This window comes from Triturus cristatus, chromosome 6 (genome assembly GCF_964204655.1).
Source record: "Triturus cristatus chromosome 6, aTriCri1.1, whole genome shotgun sequence".
In the NCBI taxonomy this organism is placed as follows: Eukaryota; Metazoa; Chordata; class Amphibia; order Caudata; family Salamandridae; genus Triturus; species Triturus cristatus.
This window is the reverse complement of record NC_140589.1, coordinates 1,189,137,371-1,189,157,012: the sequence shown is the minus strand read 5'-3', so window position 1 is coordinate 1,189,157,012 and position 19,642 is coordinate 1,189,137,371. Positions and strand designations below refer to the sequence as shown.

The 19,642-nt window shown below is 47.4% G+C and overlaps 1 protein-coding gene across 2 annotated transcripts in view; it reads right to left on the bottom strand.

The window, feature by feature from the left end:
* Nucleotides 1–19,642, bottom strand: part of THBS2 (thrombospondin 2) — a 556,651-nt gene that overhangs the window by 10,427 nt on the left and 526,582 nt on the right. For both annotated transcript variants that reach the window (XM_085612109.1, XM_085612110.1), the window contains exon 21: nt 1,917–2,056. In XM_085612109.1, coding sequence (XP_085468235.1) covers nt 1,917–2,056 — 140 coding nt within the window. The remainder of the gene's footprint in view (nt 1–1,916; nt 2,057–19,642) is intronic.

Below are 19,642 nucleotides of genomic sequence, written 5' to 3'. Positions count from 1 at the left end.
TAACATACAGCGTCAGGTCGTCAGCATAGAGTGAGATTAGTATTTGTCGCAGGGGGCATCGAAGCGCTCTATCGTTATGATGTTGCCTCAGCCTACACGCCAGAGGCTCAATCGCTAGCGCGAAGAGGAGAGGGGATAAGGGGCACCCCTGTCTAGTCCCTCTAGTGATGGGGACAGCAGTGGAAACCCCGCCGTTAATGAACACTGTAGCCGTGGGTTGCTGATAAAGTAGCTTTATCCAGGAGACAAACCCCGAGGGAAAGCCCATGCGGCCCAAGACACCAAATAGGTAATCCCATTCTACCGAGTCAAACGCCTTCGTGGCGTCTAGAAATATTGCGGCTATCGGTAGTTCAGGCGACACATTCTGTACTATTGAGAACAATGTACGGAGGTTATGGGAAGTCGCCCTCCCAGGGATAAATCCTGCCAGGTCTGGCAGCACTAGTTTGTCGACCAGAAGGAGTACTCGGTTTGCAATGAGCTTCGCCAATATTTTAGTGTCACAGTTCAGGAGCGACAGGGGTCTGTAGGAATCGCAAAGCGTGTGCTCCTTGCCTGGTTTCAGGATAGATATAATCAAGGCTTCTCTCATCGAGGGGGGAGCAGCCCTGCCTCTAAGGATTCTCCGTACACCTCCCGCAAACCGGGGCCATGATATCTATATATGCTTTATAAAACTCGGAAGGGAGGCCGTCCAGTCCCGGCGTTTTGCCAGACTTCTGCTGCATGATGGCCTCCCGTATTTTATCCAGTTCAAACGGGGCACACAGGAACTCACGGTGGTGATCTTCCAGCCATCCCAATGCAACGTCCCCTAGAAAAGGTTCAAGCACCAGAGTGTCCCCACGCTGTGTAGCGTACAATTTAATATAGTGATCCATGAAGTCGGCCTGTATGTCTGCTGTGTTCCTATGCGTATCCCCTGCCAAACCTACTATCTCGAGAATGGAGGTGGAGCCCCTGGGTTTCCTTATCATGTCCGCTAGCATTCTCCCCGGGCGTTCCCCTTCCCCGTATCTCCGGGCCTGCCAGTATTTTTCCATAAACCTTGCCTCCCGATTCGCCTCGGCTATATACTCCGATAAGTGCTCTCTAAATTCGACTGATGCCTGTCCTCCATCTCCCTCTGACATGCGCGTCTCTAGCGCCCTCAATTCCTCTTCCAGTTTATGAAGTCTTCTTCTAATGTCTCGAAGCACTCCAAAACTTTTGGAAATACACACCCCTCTAATCGTAAGGCCTCCCATATAGTGGCTATCGACTCTACTGAGCCCCTGTTTCTCTGAAAGAAACTTTGGATCTCTTCTTCCAGTTCCCCACGGAATGCCTCGTCCAACAAGGCCGTAGGCTGTAGGCGCCAGATAGGACGCGTCTCTCCATTTCCTAAGATATCAATCAATAAGTGCACTGGCGAGTGATCAGAGTATGTGCGTGCTAAATGGCTCACTCCCGCAATGCACGGACCCAGCCCCCGTGACACGAGGCAATAGTCAAGTCTAGCCGACAACGCCGCTCCAGCCGTAAAATGTGTACCTTCCCTATGCTGTGGGTGTCTGTGTCTCCATGCATCTATGAGCCCACCCTCCGCCAGAATGTCCCACAACGTTGCTTGTGAGCGAGTGTAATGGTGTGGCTGTGCTCTGGACCTATCCATGTGAGGGTCCAAGGCCACATTAAAATCCCCTCCCCAAATGATATGCGTGGTATCCAATGCCACTACTTTCCCCCAAAGGACTGAGAAGAAGTCAGGCGCATCTACATTCGGTCCATAACAGTGTGACCAATGTGTCGTGTCATTTCCCAACCTCCCCCAAACTATGGCATGGGCATCTATCATTTTGTAAGAAAATCAGATTCAAATAATCTGTCATTTCAGTATTAAATTGTCAAAAGAAGAAAAAAAACATACTAACCTCTACATTCATATTTGAGGTCAGAAAAGAAAACCATCTCTTGGGAGAAAACAAAAAGACCTAATCGTCCACCAGCATACGTCTTGTCATAGAGAGGACCGGAGTCAGCCATGATTTGCTTCCCTTCAAAGACGACCACCCTATAAAGTAACAGCAAACAGAGTAAATATTTCAGATTGATTTACTGGTTCATCTGGAGCAATGTTCGGATAAGCTAGTGGCATCCCTGGGAAGCTGATATACAGAATTATAACAAATAGTCTCATTGTCTTTGTTATTTCATTTTGCTTCGATACAGGACTGATGATCACATGGAAAAAGATCTGGGCAGTCATTTTCAATGCTTTTCTTTGTACAGTTTACAGGAGACCTCCACTTGTATCCACTTCCTCATCACATACATTTTGGTAAACATGATATTTTGTTCTTATATGAAGTTATTTGGGTTATCTGATGGAGCACTAAAATGTATTTACCATAAAACAATCATGAGTAGCAGAATAGTATACATGTACATACAGTGAGAACAGATTTCATTTTTTTTATAATTAAAGATTTGCATTGTTAAAATAGTCTACACAAGTCTACACAACTGGATTTTCATGTTCACCTGCTTCCAATGCTATCATATTTCTGAATTGTTTTGGAATAAAAGAAATATATATGCCCACAACAAATATTTAGACAAGGGAAACAAGACATCAAGTCTTATGCTTTTAACAGCACTGCAGTTCCAGAATAATTAAAATGTGGTGTTCACAAGTCTCCAAACTAGGTACAACAACATTAGTTTAGATTCACAACATCTTCCCATACTGCACTAACCCAGATAGAGAAAAAAGTGTCAGGCTCAGCCTGCAAGCCAGGCTTGCATGTGAGGTAGATGTTAACCAAGACTGGTGAAGTTGCAGAGACCTCTTGATGCAATCACTGAAAACGAGATGTTCAAGTCATTTTTTACATTCAAATTGTGGGCCATATTTATGAGCTGCACTTATGTCTGATTTACTATGCCATGGAGAGACAACTTGCATGGCTCTACATGGCATAGTGAATCTGGAGTAACACAAGGCAGCGCAAGTCGCTACCTTGCATTACTTTGAATGGGGAAGGTGTTCCATGGATGAAGGATGGGTGTTCCCACGAATAGAGATATGGTAGTAAACCTGGACATGCATCAAAATGCTATGCCTTCACAGGTGCAGTGTAATGAGGAGAAATATGTTTGTTTCTCCTCATTATTTCCTCTTTCTACATGTGCTCTATTCTGCAGCACACATAGAAAAGGGAAAATGCCTCTAGGAACTGTTTTTGTGCAGGAAGCTTTCCCTGTCTGTAGTAGTGTGTGAGTGGATGTTTGAGTGGCTGTATGGGTGTGTAAGTGGGTGTAGGAGTTGATGTAAAATGTGATAGTACGTATGTGAGTAGCTGTATGGGTAAGTGAGTGGCTGTTTGTATGTGACTGTATTGGAGAGTGAGTGGGTGGCTGTATGGTGGAGATTGTGGATGTATGAGTGGCTGTATAGGTCAGTGAGTGGGTGTGTAAGCAGCTGTATGGGTAAGTGAGTGGCTGTCTGAATAGCTGTGTTGATGAGGGAGTGGGTGAGTGAGTGGCTGCATGGGTGAATGAGTAGGTGTTTGACTGTGTGTAAATGTAAGTGAGTGGATATGAGTAGCTGTATTGGAGAGTGAATGTGTGAGTTGCAATACGGATGATTGAGTGGATGTGTGAGTGGGTATGTAAGTGGTTCTGTGGATTTGTGAATGGGTGCATCAGTGGCTGTATTGGTGAGTGAGTGGCTGTGTCAGTGGCTGTATGGTTAAGTGAATGGGTGTTTGAGTATTTGTTTTTTAAGTGGCTGTATGGGTGAGTATGTGGGTGGGCAAGTACCTATATGTGTGAGGGAGTAGCTGTGTGAGTTTCTTTATGGGTGATTGAGTGGGTGTGCGAGTGAGTGGCTAGAGTACATCTCTACATGTCTGTATGTCTGTATGACTAGATGTGTGAGTGGCTGTATGATGAGTGTGTGGGTGTATGAGTTTCTATACGGTGAGTAAGTAGGTGTGTGAGTGGCTGCATGAGTGAGTGGATGTGTGAATGGCTGTATTGATGAGTGATTAAGTGTGTAAGTCCTGGTATGGGTCTGTAAATGGGTTAGTGAGTGGTTGTGTGGGTAGCTGTATGAGAGGTTATATGGGGGTGTGAGTGGGTTTCTGAGTAGTTCTATAGATGATGTCATCAGTGATGTCATTTGAGATGTCATCCATGAGCTAAAAAACGATGGATTTAGGCCCAGATCTCTGTACTGGGGTGAATGTATGACATTGTTCTGCATTCTGTCCATCAATTGTTGTTTTTGCATTTGTCACCCCGGGTGGGAAGGGTATGCTCAGACGTGAGTCCCTTGCTCTCCATGCCACTGGAATCAGGCTATCCTGGCTGATGAGGGCTGAAAGCCCGAAACCGGTCCTAGGATGCTTGTTTCCAGTCCAGGGAGGACCTGGCTTGGCAGTTCGGGCTGGACTGTTCCCATGGGGCACAGGGTCAAGGCTGATTTGCATATGGCTGGGTTCAAACTGGAATGGCATGGTGAGCAAAAAAACGATGGATTTAGGCCCAGATCTCTGTACTGGGGTGAATGTATGACATTGTTCTGCATTCTGTCCATCAATTGTTGTTTTTGCATTTGTCACCCCGAGTGGGAAGGGTATGCTCAGACGTGAGTCCCTTGCTCTCCATGCCACTGGAATCAGGCTATCCTGGCTGACGAGGGCTGAAAGCCCGAAACCGGTCCCAGGATGCTTGTTTCCAGTCCAGGGAGGACCTGGCTTGGCAGTTCGGGCTGGACTGTTCCCATGGGGCACAGGGTCAAGGCTGATTTGCATATGGCTGGGTTCAAACTGGAATGGCATGGTGAGCAAAAAAACGATGGATTTAGGCCCAGATCTCTGTACTGGGGTGAATGTATGACATTGTTCTGCATTCTGTCCATCAATTGTTGTTTTTGCATTTGTCACCCCGAGTGGGAAGGGTATGCTCAGACTTGAGTCCCTTGCTCTCCATGCCACTGGAATCAGGCTATCCTGGCTGACGAGGGCTGAAAGCCCGAAACCGGTCCTAGGATGCTTGTTTCCAGTCCAGGGAGGACCTGGCTTGGCAGTTCGGGCTGGACTGTTCCCATGGGGCACAGGGTCAAGGCTGATTTGCACATGGCTGGGTTCAAACTGGAATGGCATGGTGAGCAAAAAAACGATGGATTTAGGCCCAGATCTCTGTACTGGGGTGAATGTATGACATTGTTCTGCATTCTGTCCATCAATTGTTGTTTTTGCATTTGTCACCCCGAGTGGGAAGGGTATGCTCAGACGTGAGTCCCTTGCTCTCCATGCCACTGGAATCAGGCTATCCTGGCTGACGAGGGCTGAAAGCCCGAAACCGGTCCTAGGATGCTTGTTTCCAGTCCAGGGAGGACCTGGCTTGGCAGTTCGGGCTGGACTGTTCCCATGGGGCACAGGGTCAAGGCTGATTTGCATATGGCTGGGTTCAAACTGGAATGGCATGGTGAGCAAAAAAACGATGGATTTAGGCCCAGATCTCTGTACTGGGGTGAATGTATGACATTGTTCTGCATTCTGTCCATCAATTGTTGTTTTTGCATTTGTCACCCCGAGTGGGAAGGGTATGCTCAGACGTGAGTCCCTTGCTCTCCATGCCACTGGAATCAGGCTATCCTGGCTGACGAGGGCTGAAAGCCCGAAACCGGTCCTAGGATGCTTGTTTCCAGTCCAGGGAGGACCTGGCTTGGCAGTTCGGGCTGGACTGTTCCCATGGGGCACAGGGTCAAGGCTGATTTGCATATGGCTGGGTTCAAACTGGAATGGCATGGTGAGCAAAAAAACGATGGATTTAGGCCCAGATCTCTGTACTGGGGTGAATGTATGACATTGTTCTGCATTCTGTCCATCAATTGTTGTTTTTGCATTTGTCACCCCGAGTGGGAAGGGTATGCTCAGACGTGAGTCCCTTGCTCTCCATGCCACTGGAATCAGGCTATCCTGGCTGACGAGGGCTGAAAGCCCGAAACCGGTCCTAGGATGCTTGTTTCCAGTCCAGGGAGGACCTGGCTTGGCAGTTCGGGCTGGACTGTTCCCATGGGGCACAGGGTCAAGGCTGATTTCCATATGGCTGGGTTCAAACTGGAATGGCATGGTGAGAAAAAAACGATGGATTTAGGCCCAGATCTCTGTACTGGGGTGAATGTATGACATTGTTCTGCATTCTGTCCATCAATTGTTGTTTTTGCATTTGTCACCCCGAGTGGGAAGGGTATGCTCAGACGTGAGTCCCTTGCTCTCCATGCCACTGGAATCAGGCTATCCTGGCTGACGAGGGCTGAAAGCCCGAAACCGGTCCTAGGATGCTTGTTTCCAGTCCAGGGAGGACCTGGCTTGGCAGTTCGGGCTGGACTGTTCCCATGGGGCACAGGGTCAAGGCTGATTTGCATATGGCTGGGTTCAAACTGGAATGGCATGGTGAGCAAAAAAACGATGGATTTAGGCCCAGATCTCTGTACTGGGGTGAATGTATGACATTGTTCTGCATTCTGTCCATCAATTGTTGTTTTTGCATTTGTCACCCCGAGTGGGAAGGGTATGCTCAGACGTGAGTCCCTTGCTCTCCATGCCACTGGAATCAGGCTATCCTGGCTGACGAGGGCTGAAAGCCCGAAACCGGTCCTAGGATGCTTGTTTCCAGTCCAGGGAGGACCTGGCTTGGCAGTTCGGGCTGGACTGTTCCCATGGGGTACAGGGTCAAGGCTGATTTGCACATGGCTGGGTTCAAACTGGAATGGCATGGTGAGCAAAAAAACGATGGATTTAGGCCCAGATCTCTGTACTTGGGTGAATGTATGACATTGTTCTGCATTCTGTCCATCAATTGTTGTTTTTGCATTTGTCACCCCGAGTGGGAAGGGTATGCTCAGACGTGAGTCCCTTGCTCTCCATGCCACTGGAATCAGGCTATCCTGGCTGACGAGGGCTGAAAGCCCGAAACCGGTCCTAGGATGCTTGTTTCCAATCCCGGGAGGACCTGGCTTGGCAGTTCGGGCTGGACTGTTCCCATGGGGCACAGGGTCAAGGCTGATTTGCATATGGCTGGGTTCAAACTGGAATGGCATGGTGAGCAAAAAAACGATGGATTTAGGCCCAGATCTCTGTACTGGGGTGAATGTATGACATTGTTCTGCATTCTGTCCATCAATTGTTGTTTTTGCATTTGTCACCCCGAGTGGGAAGGGTATGCTCAGACGTGAGTCCCTTGCTCTCCATGCCACTGGAATCAGGCTATCCTGGCTGACGAGGGCTGAAAGCCCGAAACCGGTCCTAGGATGCTTGTTTCCAGTCCAGGGAGGACCTGGCTTGGCAGTTCGGGCTGGACTGTTCCCATGGGGCACAGGGTCAAGGCTGATTTGCATATGGCTGGGTTCAAACTGGAATGGCATGGTGAGCAAAAAAACGATGGATTTAGGCCCAGATCTCTGTACTGGGGTGAATGTATGACATTGTTCTGCATTCTGTCCATCAATTGTTGTTTTTGCATTTGTCACCCCGAGTGGGAAGGGTATGCTCAGACGTGAGTCCCTTGCTCTCCATGCCACTGGAATCAGGCTATCCTGGCTGACGAGGGCTGAAAGCCCGAAACCGGTCCTAGGATGCTTGTTTCCAGTCCAGGGAGGACCTGGCTTGGCAGTTCGGGCTGGACTGTTCCCATGGGGCACAGGGTCAAGGCTGATTTGCATATGGCTGGGTTCAAACTGGAATGGCATGGTGAGCAAAAAAACGATGGATTTAGGCCCAGATCTCTGTACTGGGGTGAATGTATGACATTGTTCTGCATTCTGTCCATCAATTGTTGTTTTTGCATCGGTAATGTCACTGACCATCTTATGAGTGATGTAATATGTGAGGTCATAAGAAGTGCATTGCAGAGGCGTAAGTTCTAGTTAGCTCAGGTAACTAACTGATGAATTTCACTGGATTTCTATGAGCAAAATCGTAGACCAACTATAACGTCCCTGTAACCTTTGTTTTATTTCAGTGAATTTCTAAGGTTTTTTAATTCTATTTCCAAAAAATAACACCCCTGTAACCTTTGTTATTTTTAAACGAACATCTAAGGTATTTCCAATTCTACTTCTGAACTATAACATCCCTGTTTCCTGTGTTTTTTAAACGAATTTCTATGGTTTTTGCAGGGAGGTGGAAACAGGGGAGGGGCCTCTGACCAGCTCTCGGGAATCCTTATGTGTGGGGCTGACTGGAGGTAATTGGAGGGGTTCTTGACCCTCAGGACCCTCAGCATCCATGGGGAATTCATCCCCCAACCAGCAGTGTGCCAGGAGGTGAGTTTGCAGAGTGGTGGAGAAAGAGGGCGTGGCCTCTGAAGTACTCTCTATAATCGAGGGTGTGAGACTTAATGGAGGTAACAGGTTGGGCCTGTTGGCGCTCAGGGACCTTCAGCATTCAAGGGGGCTTAATCCCCCAACCAGCAGTGCACCAGGAGGCACCTTTGCAGAGTGGTAGAGAAAGAGGGCATGGCCTCTAATGTTCTTTCAGCAATCGCACTGTGTGGTACTTTCTGAAGTTAACAGGAGGGCTTGTTGCACCCCAAGGACCCTCAGCATCCATGGGGACTTCATCCCCCAACCAGCAGTGTGCCAGGAGGCGAGTTTGCAGAGTGGTGGCGAAAGAGGGCGTGGCCTCTGAAGTACTCTCTATAATCGAGCTGTGTGAGACTTAATGGAGGTAACAGGAGGGCCTGTTGGCCCTCAGGGACCCTTAGCATTCAAGGGGGCTTAATCCCCCAACCAGCAGTGCACCAGGAGGCACCTTTGCAGAGTGGTAGAGAAAGAGGGCATGGCCTCTAATGTTCTTTCAGCAATCGCACTGTGTGGTACTTTCTGAAGTTAACAGGAGGGATTGTTGCACCCCAAGGACCCTCAGCATCCAAGAAGACTTCATCCCCCAGCCAGCAGTACCCCAGGAGGTGCATTTGCAGAGTGGTGGAGAAAGGGGGCTGGCCTACAAAACCAAACCATTTCAGTAATCCCACTGTGTGGGGCTTACTAGAAGTAACACAGGGGATTGTTGGCCCCCAAGTATCCTCTGGAGCCAAGGGGACTTGATCCCCCTACTAGTAGTGCACCAGGAGGTGAATTGAGTGTGTGAGTACTGGTATGGGTCTGTAAATGGATTAGTGAGTGGTTGTGCGGGTGTGTGAGTGGCCGTATGAGAGGTTATATAGGAGTGTGAGTGGGTGTCTGAGTAGTTCTGTAGATTATGTCATCAGTGATGTCATCTGTGATGTTATTTGAGATGTCATCAGTGATGACATCAGTAATGTCACTGACCATGTTATGAGTGATGTAATATGTGAGGTCATAAGAAGTGCATTGCGGGGGCGTAAGTTCTAGTTAGCTCAAGTAACTGTAACTGATTAATTTCACTGGTTTTCTATGAGCGAAATCTTAGCCTAACTATAACGTCCCGTAACCTTTGTTTTATTTCAGTGATGTAGTTTCCATAGGAAGAACGTTTTTTCATTTCCAATATCTTTACAATAGTTAAACAAATCCTTGTGAAATACTACTTTGCCACTCAGTTCAGCTCCTGTCTTGAAAATTTTGGAGTGATCCATTAAGCGGAGGCTGAGAAAAAGGGGGGACCCAAAACCAATTTTCCCCATGTAAATTTAAATAGGAACTTTAAACACGGCTACAGTCCGAACTGCTGAATGACATTACACCAAATTTGGCAGAAACTTAGCTGTTGGTTCAGTAAGCAACCTTTTTGTTAATTGGTGTAAATCCGTTAAGTGGTTGTGGAGTTATTTGAAGGAATTTCCAATTGTATATTTAGAGACACGGAGGATCCGCAACCCCTTTCGATCTTATGCTGAGAGCTGATTGGCTGCCAACACTTAAAAAAAAGAAACTAGCCTACCTGTTACCTCCAGTAAGCTCCACACAGTGGGATTGCCGAGAGGTAGTCACAGTCCATGCCCCCTTTTTACACCACTCTGCAAACGCGGCTCCTCGCATACTGCTGCTTGGGGGGTTTAGGGGATTAGTCCTGAGGTCCTCAAGACACAAGGGGACCTCATCGCCCCACCACCAGTGGGCCAAGAGGCGCATTTGCAGAAAGATGAAAAAAGGGGCATGGCTTCCTACCACCTCTCAGCAAACCAGCTTACTGGAGGTACCTGGCGGGGTAGTTGGCCCCTAAGGACCCTCAGTAGTGATTGGGATGTTATTCCTCAAACAAGATCACACCAGGATGCGTATTTGGAGTGTAGTGGTGAAAAGGGGTGGGGCATCCGGTGAGTTGCCGGGTTCTCTATTTAGGAAAGGGGGCTGTGTAGCCCCCCTTCTTTAGTGCTTTTGGGCCCTGGGAACCGCATCCCCCGGCCAGACCCATTTATTTATTTATCTTTAAAATTCAAATGGGGGTGCGTGGCCCCCCTTCCGAGGTCAATTTATGCCCAGGGGACCACATCCCCTGTGGCTGGGCCTTTCTATGATTTCTTTTTTAAAGGTGAGGGGACCTTACGCCCTCTTCCGCAGGCTGATTTCGGCCCAGGGGACCCCATCCCCTGAGGCCCGGACAATTCTCAAAAAATAAATGTTGAGTGTGGGGGGCCAAGCCCCCAGGCCATTTTAGGACCAGGAGCACATCCCCAGGGCTTGGCCATTTTTAATATTTATTTTAAGGAAGAAGCTCCGCCGCCCCCCTCCTCATGCTGCTTTTGGCCCAAGGGACCCCATCCCCCGTGCCCATGAAGCAAGCAGAAGTTTTCTATGGCATCTCCCACCATGCCATTGCAAACTGCAGTGTCCTGGAGGTGGGCACCCCTGGACATTGCTAGAGCTGGCCCTGTGGGGTGGCTTCACAAGAGGGGCCATGTGGCCCCCCTCCAAAATGAGTGTTGCCCCGGGGAGGGGCGTCTGCAACAGACACCCACATTTAAATAATTAGTGCCTGGGGAGGTGGTGGTGCCAGGGGCAGTGTGGGGGGCCTTGAGCCCCCCCACACTTAGATTTTAAAATAAGCCCCAGGGAGGTGGCAGTCCCCAGGGCTGCGGGGAGGCCATGTGACCCCCACAATTAAAGCATATAGCCCCGGGGAGGTGGTGGTCCCCAGGGCAGTGTGGGTGACAGGAGCCCCCCCACACTACATTTAATATCTCAAATCCCCAAGGAGGTGGCGGTCCCCGGGGTTTGGGGGGACCGCTATGCCCCCTGCCCATAATTAACTAAAGCCCCGGAGAGGTGGTGGTCCCCTGGGCAGCCTGGGGTGGGCAGGAGCCCCCCCACATTTTTTTAAAGCCCCAGGGAGGTGGCAGTCCACGGGGCTGCAGGGGGCCCATGTGCCCCGTATCATAATTAAACATTGCCCCCGGGACCTTGCCCACCTGGGGCTTAAAGAAAACAAAGTGCAGGAGACCGCACTTCATTTAATAAAATAACCATTTCGATGGGATTTGCTGACTCCCGACAAAATCAAAAATAAAATGTGGAACCCTTTGAGCAGGCCTAAGGGGTCAGGGTGTTTCTACTCTGCCCCCTTTTCACATTTTTTCTTGTGACTCAGTACAACCGAGTCATAAGATGGCTGCTAACACTTCCTGGTTAGAACTGTTGGCAGCCAATCAGATTGCAAGGCTCGAGATTGGGAGGGTTTGAGGATCCTTCACGTCCATGTATATATATCTGTAAATATTTAAATTTCTCAGGAACTACTGAATGGATTTTTACCATTTAACAAAAAGGTCGCTTTCTGACGCAAGACCTACCTTTTTGCCAGATTTGGTGTAATTCCGTTCAGCAGTTCGATCAGTAGCCTTGTCTAAAGTTTCCTATGACAATTAACATGGAGAAAATGCATTTTGGGACCCCCTTTTTTCTCGTCCCCTGCTTGACAAATCACCCTGAAACATTTTAAAGACAGGAGCTGACCTGAGCGCCCCATTAGTTTTGAAAATTTCATGAAAATTCATCAAACGGCGCCAAAGATATTGGCAAATCAAAAATCAACTTTTCTATGGAAACTAGGTTCTAACAATAACTACTTACTGGCAACCGCCAGTAGTGTGTGTGTATGTATATATAATATATATAATACATATAATATATATATATATATATTACCCAACCCAACTTGTACAATGCTTTTGCATACCGAAGATGTAGACATATACATCTATAGGCATGGAAATATGTATGTGTGCTGCGAATGTGTTTACATATGTATATGCTTGCTTTGGGTTGGCTACTGTTCTGTCCCTTAAGTGCGTTTGGAAGGTGGTGTTTAGTGCTAGAAGGAATGGTAGATGTTAGACTTGGCACCATTGGCGTGGGTCTCCCTTCCATTTTTTTGCTGTTACCTCATCTGTTTTTGCTGGTCTAGATGCTTTGGGCACTTTGCCACTGCTGTTCAGTGCCAAAGTGCAAGTGCTCCCTTTTGTAAATTGATGGAATGAATGAGTGATTCCATGATTGGCTGATTTGATTTACTTGTCAGGCCCTAGTACAGTACACCATGTGTGCCCAGGGCCTGTAAATCAAATGCTGCTGGTGGGCTTGCAGCACTGTTGTGCCACCCACAGAAGCACCTTGTAAAATGTGGCTCGGGCCTGACATTGCAGAACCTGTGTGCAGTCTGGGACTGCCATGTCGACTTGGCAAGTGCACACACTTGCCAGTCCCTAAACCTTCCCTTTTCTGCATGTTAGTCATCCCTAAGTTAGGCCCAAGGTACCCCTGTGGGCAGGGTGCATTGTATGTGAAAGGTAGGCTATGCCCTGATGTGTGTGGCATGTCCTGATAGTGAAATACTGTCAATTTCGTTTTTCACTATTGCAAGGCTATCTGCTCCCATCGGCCAGAATGGGCAGTTTGATTATAACACCTTATAAACATTTCTGACCCAGGGAACAAGATAGGAAAATAAAGTTTAGTATGTCTGAACTCAGAATGTTAAAGTACATATTTTAGTGTGGGAGATTTTAACGTTCTGTGTTTGAAAATACCACTTTTTAAGAAAGTAGGTATTTTCTTGCCTAACCATCCAGTGTGCCTCTGCTAGGTTTGTGTATTGCATGTCTGGCTTGTGAGTGACAGGAGCTGGCAGAGGGCTGCAGCTCCAGCCGTCTGATTAGTCAGGGCTGGGTTGAATGGGAGCAGGGTTGAATTTAGAGTAGGAGATTTCCTTTTACCTTCCTGGGCAAGGTCTGCTTTCAACAATTCTGTTTCCACATCCTACCAGGAAGCAGCACCAGTGAGGACAGAACTGGTTTTGGCTGGGTACAGACACTCTCTGCCTTCAGAAACAAAGGATTTGTGTGTATAAAAAGGGGGACCCAGACCCCAGAACTTTAGATCAGTTCTGGGAAATCAAGAGGAAACCTTTGCCAAGGAGAAGAGCGGGATAAGCTGAGGAGGAATACTGCCCCTGTGCTGTTTGCTGTCTGGCGTTGGCCTGCAGTGGCTGCTTGCTGCCAAGGAAAGGACAAGAAGGACTTTGCTGTTTGCTTTGTTACCTGCTTGAAGAAAAGATCTCCAAGAGCTTGAAACTGAGCTGGCCTCCTGTCTGAAGTCTCAGGGACACAAAGACGTCACCACCAGCTCCCTTGAATTTCCTTCCTGGGTATTCTAACCTGCAAAGAGGTGCCTACTGCTATTTAGGACCTCTAGAGATTGTTTGTCGCTGGGAGCTGGAAGATCGATGCAACGAGAAGCAGCGTGTCGCATCTGCACCGATTCCCAGCACATCACCAAGTCACGGGAAAGAAGAGTGCCGCATCCGCACTTGGTTCCGATGCCTCGCCAAACAACCAGGAAGAATCACGCTGCTTCCACACCGGGTCCCGATGCATCGCTGAGAAGACCGTCGCAGCACCTGCTGTGCAGCTGCAAAGGTGGATGCATAGTACCAGACCGTAGTATCGCGTCGAGCTGCCATTTTGTCACATCGCAACGGATCGTCACATCGCATCGAGGCGCTATCTTGTCGCATTGTAACCGGAACGCAGTAAGAAACCAATGCATTCCCTCCTCTCCAGTAAGGAACTGACGCATCACCTCCTCTGAAGCAAGGAACCGACACATCACCTTCCCTGCGACCCCTTTCGTTTGTTTTGTGTGACGCATCTAAGGTTCTTTGTTGGAAAAGTGTTGCATTTACAACTTGCATTGAACTGAACTATTTCTACCATTTGAAAGTCTTATTTTTAATACTGTATTGTGGATTTTTGTCGTTTGGTCTTATTTTGGTTTAGATAAAGATTACTTATTTTTCTAAATTGGTGTGGTGTCCATTTGTAGTGTTTTCACTGTGTTACGGCATGTGTTCACAAATGCTTTACACACTGCCTCTGAGATTGTGGTACTTTAAAATTTGGGACCGCGTGACCCCAGAAAGAATTCAAGCCATTGCACAATTGAGTGTGCCAAGAACACAGATAGAAGTGCGTGCTTTCTTGGGCATTACTTCATACTGTAGGCACTGGATCCCGAGTTTTTCTTTGCTGGCAAAACCTTTAACATTAACCTGTAAAAATACACCGAATCCTGTCCCATGGTCTGAGAGTGTCAGAAAAGTTTTTGGGAATTGCGTAATGCATTATGTTCAGCTCCTGTGTTGGGTACCCCTGACTACAGCAAGCCTTTTACATTGTATGTTCATGAAAAGGAAGGTTGCGCATTATCAGTGTTAACACAGCCTTTTGGCGACAGACCGCGTCCATGCGCATATTTTTCATCAACATTGGACCCGGTAGCGAGGGCATTGCCAAGTTGTTTGAGAGCTACAGCTGCAGCAGCTGTGTCTATTCGACAGTCTGCTGGACTAGTGATGAATAACACATTGATTGTAATGGTTCCACATGCTGTAGACACATTGTTAAACCGGACCAAGACACAGCACTTAACTAGTGCTCGATTGTCAGGGTATGAATTGACACTGTTGGCAAATCATATACACATAAAGAGATGCAACACGTTGAATCCAGCTACATTATTGCCGATTCCAGCAGACATAGATGAGATTGAGCAGCATGGTTCTCTGTTCAGAACAGGTGAAGAGACGAAAGGGAGAGTGGATCTTAAAGATACTCCCCTAACTGAGTGTGATGGTACCTTATGGGTGGATGGTTCGTGCTTCAAGCTTCCGAATGGTGATACGACTGCTGCATATGCTATCACGACTTTGCACATGATTGTTGAGACTGCACGCATACCACATAAATCGGCTCAAGCAGCAGAATTAATTGCCCTTACAAGAGCATGCGTGTTGTCTGAAGGAATGAAAGTGAACATATATACTGACAGTCAGTACGCCTTTGGCGTGGCCCATAGTTTTGGGCGCTTATGGAAAGAACGTGGGTTCCTGACTTCGCATGGAGCTAAAATTCAGAATGGACAGTTGGTGAATGATCTCCTTGAGTCACTGACCTTACCGTTACAAGTTGCAATCATGAAATGCAGTGCTCACAAGAAGGTCACTGATGATGTTGGTCGTGGTAATGCATTTGCTGACGAAATCGTGAAAGAAACAGAAAAAGATGTGAAGACTCGAATGTATGTTGCAGGCCCTGCAAGATGGGTTGGTGATGTTGGAATGTGTGAAGACACGATAGAGAGTGTGAAGTCCCTTCAAGCTGAAGCCACAGAGAAAGAGTTGAGCAAGTGGAGAGAAAGTAAGGGTAAATTGGATGAGAATGGTTGTTGGGTTGATTTGTCAGAACTTCGGCGATGGTTGCTACCTGATGCATATGTGCTTCCAGTGGTTACTATGGCACATGGAATGGCACATATCAGTGTGAAAGGAATCTGTAAGTTGTTGGCTCCAGTATGGCAGAACGCTGGAATTCCCAAGTGTGTAGAGAATGTGGTCAAGAATTGTATGGTATGTTTGAAATACAACCCTGGTAGGGGAACCCCAACTCCAGCTGGTCATTTTGCGCCTCCATCATATCCATTTGAGGTTTTGCAGCTAGATTTTATCCACATGGAAAGGTGCAGCAACTTGAAATATGTACTGGTTGTTGTTTGCGATTTTTCAAAATGGATAGAAGCATATCCCCTAAAAGACAACACTGCTTTATCCACAGCCAAAGCCCTTATGAAAGAATTTTTCCCTAGGTTTGGAATGCCAAGAATGGTGTGGAGTGATAATGGGAGTGAATTTGTGGGTCGAGTGATGAAGAATGTGTGTGAGGGATTGGGCATTAAGCAGAAGTTCCACGCTGCAAATCACCCCCAATCAGCTGGATAAGTAGAGTGCTACAATGGCACTCTGAAACTCAAACTGGCCAAAATCCAGGCGAGCTCCGGTCTTAAATGGCCTGACGCTCTGCCTTTAGCACTCCTATCAACAAGAATGACTGTGCATTCACGAGTGGGACTTAGCCCATATGAGATCATATTTGGCCGCCCGGCCAATGTATTGGGTGTGCCAAGACCGACAAAATTCAGTGAAATCGAACATCCAGTACTGCTTGACTATCTGTATGAATTGACGGCTAAATTGCGTGTTTTACACCAACAGGTGCACGATACTCTGCCCCAGGCCTCTGAAGCTCCAGGACACCCTATCGACCCTGGCTCGTGGGTGCTTGTGAAAAACTTTCAGCGAAAGAACAACGATGAGCCCCGTTGGATCGGCCCTCACCTCGTACTTCTATCGACAAGATCAGCGGTTCGAGTGAAAGGGAAAAAGAATTGGATACACGGCGCCCACTGCAAACGGATCCCTTTGCCCCTACCATATGACCGGTGGGTCCAGGAGGGTATTGCTGATTCTGAAACTGACACTGTCCCTCGTTTTGTGCTATTTAGTGAGGCACACGTAAAAGGCACAACTTCAGAACGAGAAAGCGACAATATTTTGCAGGAAGCTGTGCCACCGTCAACTCGAATAGACACCACAGAGCCTGAACTCTTGTTTCAAGACCAGACAGTACCTGGCAGAAACCGCTATAACCTGAGACCAAGGCCTATGGACAAATAAAAATTCCCTTCCCTTACTATTTTTTGATATTATAGCTCTCCCATCTGAAGGACTTTTTGATTTTTATTTTTCGAACCACCATCCGGGTTCAGCCGCAGGGTCGTGGTGCCAAGACTTCGGGGTACAGGCCGAAGACGTTAGGTCAACAGTTCTGGTTGGTCTAGGGCGTTCCCTGGACTGACAGACGTACTCCTTAGCAGAAGATACTCACCCGCCGCGAGCGGCACGATTAGAGGATGGAATTTTTGAAGATGGAGAGACCCGCTGAGGAAATGAACTTTAAGACGAAAATATGTAGAATAATGAAGAGCAAACGTTTTGTATTATTATGTCTGTTTATATTATTTAGTATGATGGTGTTTACTGTAGGTTATGTATTCTTCTCCTCTCAAGTTCCATTTGCACCCACTGAACAGCCTATACCTCCTCCTACTGTCTCCTTACACTCTTTCTACCTTCTGCCTGAACACGAACAAGCTAGACGATCTGAGTTCGTAAACAACTCGTTTATTCAACTCCTGCACCAGCACCAGCTAGTTATGAATACAACCAATTGCTGGGTGTGTGGTTTAATGCCACCTACCATTAATAAGGGTATCCCATATCTAGTGCTGCCGTTTAGCTATAATGGATCGTCATGGGCATTCCAGACCATGTTTCTTTTTGCATTAGATGCCTACTCCCCGCGACAACCGCCTTCCATCAGACCTAGCACAAATAATAAAGCCTTAATGAAAGGAGTTGCCGATATGAGCAGAGATATCGACGCATACTCATCTATTCCCAAGGATGAATTGCGAGCTTATGTAGGTTGGAACGCGACGGGGTATAGCATTAGTCTGGGTGAAAGGCAGCGAAAAATTTCATCCCCAATTTGGGTCGTACCCCACATAAGTCGGTTCTGTTTACAAGGTAATGGTCAGAATCCAAGAGCTCAACTGGGGAGAAGTGACTGTACTGAAACGTACACTTTTCCATCACAGTTTTCCCCTGCGTTTTTGGCTGCCAAGGGTACATATTTTGTCTGCAATGACCGAGCATATACATGGTTGCCCCCTGATTTCTCAGGCACATGTTATATTGCAAACTTACTACCGCCAACATTTACTGCTGCCTCTGATTATCACAAGACCAGAGTTGTGAGAGGCGTTTTTAGTCAGGAGGATACTGCCGGTCAGGAAGCGGGAGACTTCTTTTTGGGTTTCCTGCCGTTTTGGGGACCGATGGTCAATAGTAGGAACCTGAGACAACTGACTCGTGTGGTTGAATCCAATGTTAATGTAACGGCTGATGCCCTTGGTAATTTGACAGCTGAGCTCCAAGCGGATCGCCTCATGACTTTGCAGAACCGTATGGTTCTAGACGTCATACTTGCATACCGTGGTGGGGTATGTAAGGTCATCCAATCTAGCTGTTGCATTTTCATACCAGATAACGCTCCAACAGTTTATCAAGCCATCTCCAAACTGCATAAAATATTTGAATCTATTCACGTGGATAAAGGAGATTGGTCACTGATCGGGTGGTTCTGGGAACTGATATCTGCCTGGGGTTGGAAGATTCTGATGGTCATTGGAATGATCTTAGCCATTCTTTTCCTGTTCTGTCTGTGTGTACAGTGTGCTCCCGTGATATGTGGCCTCTGTGCTACATTATGTGTAAGGAAACCTGTATCGAGGGACGAGCTAAGTAATAGGATGATGCTACAGCAACATCTCCATGACCTTATGAATATGGACCTGGACTCGGATTAATATGAGTATAGTTATTGCCTATGTAAGGGCAAAAGGAGGGTCTGTGGTACTTTAAAATTTGGGACCGCGTAGGAGGCAGGGCCCTACCCTGCCTATTCCGGTGTCAGCGAACCGCGAATGGCCAATGCAGTATGTACAAGTGCTTTGCATAACGTTTCATCGATAAATGCACTGTGTATACGATATTACACATTGACTTCGTGGGTTCCATTTGGGAGCGGTGGCCATCTTATGGTTGCCCTCACATAGGCTACACATCAAGGACAAACACAGGCCTTCAGAACACATGTGCCTTCTATTGACTTCTCTGTGATCTATGCGATTTGGCTCCACCGCCCCAGGCCAGTCCGGTCTCACGAGCTCCCCGTCCTACGGCCACCTGTGATTAGCATCAGGGTTTGACACACCATAAAGCCTTTTCATCCCACACAAGCCTCCGGCTAATCTCTTTCACACCTGACTCTTCCTGCTTTATGGCTTGTTTTACCAACATGTTTATTGGGGTCTGCTGATATCTGATGTGGGATCTGAGCCTCGCCCGGTAAATAATTGTGGGCTGGCTGAACTGGAATGTGGGATGGTCATCATGACTCTGCCTTTTCGTTTGTAATGAATACATATGAATGACCATATCGTAAAACGAGGAATGTGTGCCTGAAGCATGATATTTTGTATATAAGGAGAAGGCCGTTTCTGTAAGTTTAAGCAGTCTCTTGAGAACATACATTGTGTTGTACTTCTCGGATACCTGTAATTGGTCTGCAGCCAATAAATACGATCTTTGACTTCACCTAGAAGACTCTGTGTTTCTGTGGGTCTGAAACAGGAAGAACTCGAAGTCTTAGGGTGTGTTCCCCTGCACCGCTGGGTTTTAAAAACCCAGTACTTCAAGATAAGCCTGCC